This window comes from Malus domestica, chromosome 07 (genome assembly GCF_042453785.1).
Source record: "Malus domestica chromosome 07, GDT2T_hap1".
Taxonomy (NCBI): Eukaryota; Viridiplantae; Streptophyta; class Magnoliopsida; order Rosales; family Rosaceae; genus Malus; species Malus domestica.
This window is the reverse complement of record NC_091667.1, coordinates 25136973-25147571: the sequence shown is the minus strand read 5'-3', so window position 1 is coordinate 25147571 and position 10599 is coordinate 25136973. Positions and strand designations below refer to the sequence as shown.

The window sequence follows — 10599 nt, the reverse complement described above, 5'->3', positions numbered from 1 at the left end:
ATTCAAAGTTATTTCCATTTGTTTTCCACCTAAGAGTCCCATTTACATCAAGATATGGTTAACTTAATAAACCTGCTTTCATTAAGAACGAACTGGATATGAGGAAATGGTCTAAAGAGCTCTGAACTCTCTTCGTTTCGAACATACAACATTATGAACTAAAGGTCCTTGTTTACATGATAAGAAAAAAAAAATAATGCAAACTTAACCCATCTGTGACAATTCTTTGACAAAAAGAAGTTTAAGTAACTTGGGGCATAAGTAATCACTCAAAACACATCTATTTCAACATTTGTTATACTGAGCTAATAGTGGCACGTCTAGCACTTCGTTAGTTTTGATTGCGAGCCTCAAGACCTACATCTAAGGCCTCAAGGCCTACATCTAAGGCCCCACAAAGGCACCTTTCAAACTAGGACTTGGATTCTCTGCCCTCCCATTTCGGTGCCCTCCTTGTGCCCTCCTGTTTTGTGTGGTCACGGTTAATCCATGCTAACATTTTATATTGTTTTTTATAAAAAATAATAAGACAAAAAAAAAATAGTAATATAAAATATTGACGTGGCTTAACCGTGACCACACAAACAGGAGGGCACGGGGAGGGCACCGAATTGGGAGGGCAGAGAATCCAAGTCCTTCAAACTAACTGTGAACTCTCTTTGTAGCATACCAAGCCGCAAGAGCCCGACAACCGCACCCAAAGTGTCATTCACCCTTAAGGAGCTGTGCGAGGGACCATCTACCTTTGCCTTGAACATCAATATTTTCATTTCATCTCCAAAAAGTGGCTTATTTCGTCTCAGTTATGAAATTACAGAACAGTATTTTCATTTTGCATAGCTCATATATAAAAGGCATCAATATATACAAAGTTTGCCACTAGACATGCATATTACATGCTCAACTTGAGCTATATATACTTATTGTGAATTCTCGGCGTCGGTAATCTAAACCTATCATGCAGTAGATATGTCTTAATTTTCTTACTGACAAGAGATGCTTAGCTTTAGAATACCTTCATTATCGCCCCAATTGTAGGGAAGTTTTGCTAGAAAAGTTAGAGCTTAGTAATTTGGTTTTTTTATTTTTATTTTTTATTTATTTATTTTTATGTTGTGGTATTTTTAGTACCTACGTCTTAAGAATTTACCATTGCATCTTGTTTGTCTAGAATTCAATCTTTATAAATGCATCTTGTAACTTAGTAGAAGAATCAAATCTCGAGAAGATGTAGTATTTTGGTTATGTAACCGTCTTGCCAATATGTATTATTATTATTTTTTTTTTTGTTAATATATAAGAATCAGACTCTATAATCAATTTTTCTTCTTCTTCGCCTTTAATTTGTTAACATGTCCTTTTCGTATCGTAGAATCAATAGAAGTGGTTTTCTTCTCGCATATAATCCCTGACTTTTTCGAAACTGATTGGTTTGGTCTCTCACTTTGAAAATCTATCGGTGTTGTCATCCACGTTTATCCCACACTCCCTGCCATCCAAATAACAAAACTTATATTAATTTACGTCACGCACGCGCGTGGATCCCACAACTCGAATTAGAAGGCACGAAGTGGTTAAACCAAAGAAAATAGAAAATGTGACTTGGACTTGGTCTGGCCTAAAGCTTGCAGAGGGTTTAACCCAAGCCTCAACCCCTTAGCAACTAGCCTGGTCTAGCTAGCACAATTGAAATTGGACTTTGATTTTAAAGAGTACTCTTCCAGCCCACTCTAACCCAAAGCAAAACCACCCAAATCTACTTCAAAATTATTGGGATGAAAACAGAAATGTTAAACCCTATTTACTATAACGATTGAAAGATCAAAACAATGTACAGATTCAAAACTCTCTCTCCCTCTCCTCTTCTCTTCCTTCCATTTAATCACGTAATCATCGGTCGGAACAAATTGGAAATGTCAGTCGAGACGTGAGATTACTTGCAACGCATTGTTTTCTAATCCCATGTTTTCAGGCCTTTGTCCAACTTAGCTCTGCATGTATCCTTCCATTGTGGGAGTCAATCAAATGGAACTTTTCATTGATGCGTCCGTTGTGTACCACATCGGCAAGATTAATTTCCACGTATCCTAGTGATTCCTACGCATGAGGAGATGATACAGAGGAATCTGAGCATTGTAAAGCATGTGGAGAAGATTATGGCATTTATAAATATAAGGGAACAATGGTATTTTTCATACCTTTGCTCGGATTAGGGCTCTGCTTTTGCTCTTGAGCTCGATACGAATCTTGTCATGCAAAGGAGGCTCATCAAGCATAAATTGGAAATCTTCATTCCAAAGTGGATTGCGGGATTTTCTTATCATCTGCCAACAAAATAGAAGTACCGTAAGTAAAGAAAATGGGTAACTGGAACCATGAGAATGCTTACGAGATTTTTCAAATCCGTGTTTTGGAACCACAAGAAATCTACGTTCACAAGATGTTGTTCAAGTTAAAAAGGAGCTGAAAGTAATCAAAGTGAAAGTTCACCTTAGTTTTCTTTACTTCTCCTCTAAAGCAAAGCAAAGCATAAGGATTGCTGTGATGCTCCCCTTCTACGTCCTCAGCTCCCTGGATCAAAATGGATAGTACACCAGCTCCGCTGAGGGACTCATCACTCTCTAATGACTTTCCACTTTCGCTTTTCCCATATCCATTACTAGTTCCATTATGCTTACTGCTTTCTGATTTGAAAGGAACAAAAGCAAGCTCCACTATAACTTGCCCCCTACGCTTCTTGTTTTGAGGATCATTGATATTTGTGTTCTTGACCAAATCTAGCACAAATTCCTTTGTCGCACCGGGCGTTAGCACTTTCAGAGGAACTAACTGCATTCCCAATTTGTCATGTCTGCCAACCTGTCAACACAAAAAATGATCAAAACTGAAACTGCACCTTGTTCACAAATTCAGAAATTAACAAACAAAATCTTTCGTCTAAATCTTACCTCAGACTCAGAGCAGATTTAAGAGTAACTTATGGAGACACCATTTAAGTACTAATGACTAATAGAGAAAAGATAATGATTTTACTCTTATTCAGTAGAAATTGGTAGAAGCTTAATAAAGACCAACTTTGCAAGAACAAGTATAATGAACTCTGATGATATTCCAAGTTATTGTTCCATGAATATGCTTTCAAACACACACGCTTGAGACCGAAAGGGCTTGAGAACCTATACTGACATATGAACAAGACATCCCTTTTCTAAAAGGACATACGGCTACATCAGCAGAGGTCAATGCTAACAAGGGTTCGCATTATTGCAGAAAATAACAAAATCAAATGGATGAAATATCAGAATATTATTATGTAGTATTTGAGCCAAAAGAAAATGCGAGGGGAAAACCTTGTCCCAATCATAGAGTTGCAACTCGAGAGCTTGAGTTTGGGGGTCTTTCACAATAAGTCTGAACTTCTCATTCCACTCAGGATTCAACTTATTCATCTTGACAGTGGTTTGCTTTGTGGGCAACTTATCTTCAGTAAGGTTTAGTTTGACGTAAGGATCGGAACTTCCCAAGATGTCCATCTTCAAAAGTTTCAGTGCTCGGACGACCTTCACATGAAGTATCCCTACAGGCTTCTTGGCCACTCTGTTAAAAGATTTAAAGGAATATCATTTTTGTGAAACAAAAAGTATATTTGATAGATCATTGATAGAAGTAAATCCATTCCGGTCATCTTGTGATGGCTCCATGTCTGCGAAGCCTTGTTCAAGATGATTGATTCATGGATTAAAATAGATATAAGTAAAATAATATGTAGAACTAAAAAAATTTAAGGTGAAAGACTGAGCTAGATGTGTCAAGGCCAGCCATGCCATCTCATAAATACTCACATTGAAGCATCAAGAACAGGTATTTCCAGTGTTCGAGGCCATAGGTAGAGGCTTGCAACTTGGTTTTTAATGGTCTCCTGCAAACACGTAGACGATTAGTTAAAGCAAATCAAACCAACATCTGAGCAAACATAAATCATCTAAACAGCTATCCAAAACTCAGCTAATGTATAATCACAATCCTACCCAGAAAAGGATTACTGGTGAAGCACCTGAACAAACCGATAGAGGCCTGGTATGGCCATGATGTCCCCACCCAATATTTTGATTCCAAAATCAACATGTGGCTGCAGATAATGGGAGAAAATCATGGTTTAAACGTAGGCTATCTAAACCAGTCAAGAAATATGCAATCTAAAATAAAAAGGGAAAAAGATGAAAAGAAAAGTTTGCTCTTATTGGACCTTCTCCAATAAAGACACGACAATGCTTGCAAAACATGGAAACGTCGGCACAAGAGGTTTCAGAGTAACCCGTGGTGCTGCAAATACTTGCAAATCCACTAACTGATAATAACAACAATCAGTATTCTGAACAGAATGAATCAAGCATATCATAATAAAAATGAACAGTTCTTCTCTTGAAGGATTTCTTTTACCTGAACCGTAATTCTTAGAGACAACAACTTTAAAACCACAACTATGTTGGGATTGCCAGCCCATCTAAATGCCGGTTCTATGATTAATTCATTCTCATTAGTCTCATAAACTTTTAGACCTGAAAGATTAAAAAAAAAACCAAATTATATAGTAGTAAATCCAGAAGGATTAATGCATAAACGAAAATTCTTTTTGAATTTTATCCATGATTTGTATATGTAATGCCATCGATGAAAGTGGTGCCCTAAACTTCTGAAGATTCATTGCATTTAAAATTTAACTAAGAGGATTAATAAGTGCTATATAAGGCAACCAAAATGCCTTTTGTTCTCGAAAAGTAACAAGTATTCATGATTAGGATATGAAAGTGAGTAGACTAACCATAGATTATGGGTGGCAGACTTCCAAGACTTAACTTGTCAAATTCAATTGCCTCAATGCGATACTTCCCAATGTACTCTGCGAAGATAGGCTCTGCCGTGTTTCTTATTGTACAACAAAGTGCCTGCGCAATAAATAAACCGAGTCTCAAAAAGCAGTGTAAAAAAAAAAAAAAAAAAAAAGAACTGTTAACTAGATTATCACCTTGTCAAGGTAAGGCCAAATGTCCAAGAGAAACTTGTTTAGCCAGTCTACCTGCACAGGATGCATATAACGAGCATAGAGGTGAAGAGTTAGCAGCAACAAGAGAAAGAAAGGGCAAAAGCTCATTGTAATAAGATTAAGAGGAGATACTAACTCGTTCAAAATAGGAAAATTTAACCCACATTGGTATTTCAGGTAGAAGACCTTGCAAAGTGCTAGAATCTAATTCATGCAGCGGCCTGATAACTGGATCCTGCAACATTAAGTAGGTTGAGCACTATACGTACGTAACACTTCACGGTACTTTTGTTTAGCAGTGTTTGATGTTTATAGACTCAAGAGGGGAAAGCAGGGGAGGTGAAATTAATTTAATTAGTGACATGAAAGATGAAAACTTCACGTGATTCCTAACAAGAGATTCAGGGGCAACCGAATGCAGCCGGCATATTGATTGCAGTCAAGAAACAGAAGGGTAAAAGGAAAACCAATTACTTTGCTTTTGAATCAGCATAAACTTTTCTCTCAACTAATTGAAGCCATAAAGCTCAAAATTCAAAAATAACTTAAAAACTGGAATTTGCGGATTCCCTGTTTCTTCTGAAATTCAGAAATTCATATGAGACGCAGGTGATATTGAATGCAATCAACTACATGCAAGACTGGCAAGTTTAACCAATTGTTTAATCCAAAATCTCTCTGAACACAAAATACCCCATTCATTAAGCAAACACCATGAACAACAAAAAAACCACGAGGACTTTTTCCACTGAAAGATTCTTGCACCATCTCAAAAACCCAGAAATCAAAAGCTTCAAATAATGAAAGATTTTACCTTCACTTCCTCAGGCTCTGAATAGATGAAGAGATAGAAACCCACCAAGAGTCCCACCAGACTTCCAATGCCAAAGCCGACAATTCCAAAGAAGGTGCTTAAAATTCCCATTTTTCTTCTCTACTTCCAAGAAGACGCAGAACAAAAAGAAGAGCAATAAACTCAAATTTAATTTACAATAAGATTTAAAGGCGATCGGTTGTTTTTGAAGTTGAGAATTAACTTGGGAGGGTAGGTACCGAAACAGTTTCTTCTGCTTCTTCAACGTTTGAAACTCTGAATTTGTTTTGTTTCTTTGATTTGCCTCGAAGGAAACGGCCATTTGGCTGATCATCAGCGCCTCTCAGTGGTCACTACGTGTAAGTCCTGACTTAAACATGTTTTTGCTTTGCTTTACGTTCTCTCAGTGTTGAAATGACATTTTTGCCCACAATGGCCAATTCATAATTTGTCTACAAATTCAATAATTCCTTTTTAATTTTTTTTTAATTTTTATTTTTTATCAAACAATAGATTTGACTAGATTAGATGTTAGATTAGGAGCCAACGATGTTCAAACCCACGCAAAAAATAAGACAACTAATTATGTGTGAATAAATGCATCTTTTACTTAGAGTAATATGTTCCTATGTATATTACATTTACAATAAATCAGGGATCTTGCAATAATTATCGAGATTTTAATCCATTTAAGCATTTTATTTACAATAATAAATTTAATTCTCTTGGATATTAATTAAATTTGATTCTTCGCAACGCTTTATCATAGTAATGAAAAGTAATTATGTCTATCATCCTCATGTGGGGTTTGATCCCTACTAATTCCTGTCTTCTGATAACTAACAATTTAACTCATTAATAATTTATCAAAAAAAATAATTTCATTCTTCTTTAACAATAAAAAGTGCTTTTTTGACAGAAAAAAAAATTAATAAAAGGAGATTTTCTTCTTGTCCATTCTGAAAAATTAGCATTTTGTGTAATAAATGTTACAACTTCTGAAAAAGAAATAAGAGCTATCTTTTTAGCAGGCATGCTTCGTCATTGTTATAAATACTTATGAACACATCCCATCAGAAATAAACAATAATGCAAACACATTTTCTTTGTTTGTGCTTATCTGTAATTCCATCAACCTATCAACAACTTGTCCTCGTTTTGATGATATTGAGATTCACTTTAGATTTCTATGTTTGAAGTCTACACACTGAGAGATTCAAATCATTCAGTTTTAATTTTATAGTTTTAATTTGTCCATTTCACTACTCCAGTTCACAAATGTAAGATTCCACATCGCCTAGGAGTGAGGATCATGTAAGTCTTATATGTATATTCTCATTTCTACCTAACACGAGGCCTTTTGGGAGCTCACTGACTTCGGGTTCCATAGAAACTCCGAAGTTAAGCAAGTTCACGTGAGAGCAATCCCAGGATGGGTGACCCACTGGGAAATTCTCGTGTGAGTTCCTAGAAACAAAATTGTGAGGGACATGGTCAGGGTCCAAAGCAGACAATATAGTGTTACGGTGGAGTCAAGCATGAGATGTGGTGGGCACCCGGACTAGGATGTGACAATTTGGTATCAGAGTCAATCCATGGCCAAAAGTGTGCCAACGAGGACATCAAACCCCTAAAAGGGGTGGATTGTAAGATCTCACATCACCCAGGGGTGAGGATCATGTAAGCCTTATATGTATATTCTCATTTCTAGCTAGTACGAGGGTTTTTGGGAGCTCATTGGCTTCAGGTTCTATAAGAACTCCGAAGTTAAGCGAGTTCGCGCGAAAGCAATCCCAAGATAGGTGACCTATTGGGAAGTTCTCATGTGAGTTAACAAAAACAAAACCGTGAGAGCCTGGTCGGGGCCCAAAGCGGATAATATCGTGCTACGGTGGAGTCGAGCCCGGGATATGGTGGGGGCCCAGGCCGGATGTGACAATTTGGTATCAGAGCCAATCCCTGACCAGAAGTGTGCCGACGAGAACGTCGGGGCCCTAAGATGGGTGGATTGTAAAATCTCACATCGCCCAATGATAAGAATCCTGTAAGCCTTATATGTATATTCTCATATTTACCTAACACGAGACCTTTTGGGAGTTCACTAATTTCGGGTTCCATAGGAACTCCGAAGTTAAGCAAGTTCGCGCAAGAGCAATTTCAAGATGGGTGACCCACTGAGAAGTTCTCGTGTGAGTTCCCAGAAACAAAACCGTGAAGGCGTGGTCGGGGCCCAAAGCAGACAATATCGTGCTACGGTGGAGTCGAGCCTGGAATGTGGTGGGGGCCCTGCCCGAGATGTGACAACAAAAACTCAAAATTTTGAACGACTGGGTTCTCTTTCTCTCTCTTGAACAATATAAATTTCTAGCTTTGCAAGCTCCTAACACAAAATATCAGAATAAATCTTATTCTATTTTATTGAAGCTTGTGGCCGGAAAATAGACCCAACTTTTGTTGTAATAATAATGTCTGGTTTCTTAATAACTTAAAAGGATATTGTTCATACTTCAAAGAGAAATAGACAAAAATATATTTCATAAAAATGATAGAACAGGTATGTATTATTTAGGATATCAAAACAACTAAATACAAGTGTTTTTGGAGCATATTGTAATTTGCTATACTTCGAAATGCAAGGGATTAAGTACAACTAACCTATATTTTCTATCTTTCGGGAAATTAAAAATTGATATCATAAGTGAATACATACAAAATCACAAAAAATTAGGACTAGACAAGGTATTTTTATTCAGTTTTTCAAATAAATTATAATAAAACACGAAAGGCTTGATCTATCTGCAAGGATACAAAACATAGAACTTTAATGTTTGGAGCTTCTTTCTAAGTTTTCGAATATTACATATCTTTCAACAACAACAAATTGAATTGTCTAGATCATTCGGTCCGCAAACTCCGGACACAAAGATCCAAATTGGGATCTCAATCTGTAATTTGCTTTACTTTGAAATGCAATGGATTAAGTACAACTAAACTTGTGATTTCTATCTTTCAGGAAAATAAAAATTGATATCATAAGTGAATACATACAACACCAAGAAAAACCAACAAAAAAAAATGTAGGACTAGACAAGGTGTTTTCCATTAGGTTTTTCAACTAAATAATAGTAAAACAAAAAAAGCTTGATATGTCTGCGAGGATACCAAATTTAAAACTTTAATATTTGGAGCTCCTTTGTAAGTGTTTGAATATTACATATCTTTTAACAAAAAAAAATTAAGTGGTCCAAATCTCTAGATCCGCATGCTCCGAACACAAAGATCCAATGTGGATCTCACTTTGTAATTTGCTCTACTTCGAAATACAAGGGATTAAGTACCACTAACCTAGATTCCTATCTATCGTGAAAACAAAAAAATTGATATAATAAGTGAATACATACAACACCAAGAAAAATCAACAAACAAAAAAAAGGTAGGACTAGTCAAGGTGTTTTCCATTAGATTTTTCAGCTAAATAATAATATAACACAATGACATGTCTTCGAGGATACAAAATATAAAACTTTAATACTTGAAGCTTCTTTTCAAGTGTTCGAATATTACATATCCAACAAAAAATAATAATATTTTTAATGTGTTATGCTTACAGTATTGCTTGATGGGTTGGCAAAATATTAAACTATCGTGCTCTTATGTATTAAAGTTAGTTTTGTAAATTTGACATATTTATTGTGAAAGATTTGTCAAGTAGTTTGGGTTCATTTTTTTTTTAATAAGCTATTTATGTTTGTTGCCGATTACTAATTGTAGATATAGTTCAAATTTCGTAACTTTGTTATAATCCTCTGTAATTTTTTTTTGGTGGGGGGAGGGGTGGGGCCTATGCCTCCATTGCCAACAAACAAAAAAATTATTAAATTTGGTTAGTAAGAAAAATTAATAGAATATGCCTGTGAGTACAAACTGAAGGAATCTTTTAGGTTGGGAGAGATACCTAGGATACTGCTAATGAACAATAAAATATGAGGTGTGATATCCACACATCCTTTTTTACTTCTCTCACACCTTTTTGGTTTTCGGCCGTCGGATCGAATGAATTAAAGAAAATCAACGGACAGAAATTAACAAAGGGTGTGTGAGAAGTAAAAAAAGGTGTGTGGATAGCACACCCCTAAAATATATGCACCTTTGATTTATCCGTGCTTTTTTTTTTTTTAATTTTAATTAGAAATTCTTTTGGACAAACCAACTTTGTAGATGTGCTCCTTCTCATTGCCCTGCTTTACAGGAAACTCCAAACGCACAACAGCGCTTCTACAACCAAGAAATAAACTCAACACTTTGCGGTTGTTTTGTCAATGCTCATTGCGCACTAAAGATAATCAAGAATATTAATTTTAAAAAAATCAAGATTATTAATATGTAGGAAGGAAACAAGGTTCAAAATTTGGAAGACTTTGTACTATTATATTGCATGCGGGAAAATCTAACACTGAAATTTGAAATGAAAGTTGAATACGACTTTGATTTTTTTCTTCTCTTTTTCTAAAGCTTCTTCCATTTTTTCCTTAAAGGATAGCGTTGATGAATAAGCTTGTCTTATTATAGTTGATAGTATTTTTACCACATGCATAAAAATGGTTAAAAACACTTAAAATAATTGCAAAAGAAACATGTTATCGTTCTCCACAATGATTATTAAAACAATTCGTATTAGACCAAATCTCAATTAATTATTTAAAAACAAAGTTTTGAAATGATTGATTTATGACCTAATTTA

General features: G+C 35.7%; 1 protein-coding gene across 2 annotated transcripts; it reads right to left on the bottom strand.

Annotated features, from left to right (window-relative positions):
* Nucleotides 1-1788: 1788 nt before the first annotated feature.
* On the bottom strand, nucleotides 1789-6190 carry LOC103440654 (synaptotagmin-3-like). 2 transcript variants are annotated; one of them, XM_070824851.1, is made up of 13 exons: nucleotides 6098-6190; nucleotides 5859-5978; nucleotides 5181-5279; nucleotides 5027-5077; nucleotides 4823-4946; nucleotides 4441-4559; nucleotides 4247-4348; nucleotides 4055-4129; nucleotides 3843-3919; nucleotides 3351-3597; nucleotides 2491-2859; nucleotides 2199-2324; nucleotides 1789-2097 (listed from the first exon to the last, which is right to left on the bottom strand). In XM_070824851.1, exons 2-13 carry the CDS (start codon nucleotides 5967-5969, stop codon nucleotides 1969-1971), a joined length of 1629 nt encoding a protein of 542 aa, XP_070680952.1. In that variant the 5' UTR covers nucleotides 5970-5978; nucleotides 6098-6190; the 3' UTR covers nucleotides 1789-1968. The 2 variants fall into 2 exon arrangements, with proteins under 2 accessions (XP_070680952.1, XP_070680953.1); XM_070824852.1 differs by lacking the exons at nucleotides 5859-5978; nucleotides 6098-6190 and having other exon boundaries at nucleotides 5209-5279.
* Nucleotides 6191-10599: the final 4409 nt, after the last annotated feature.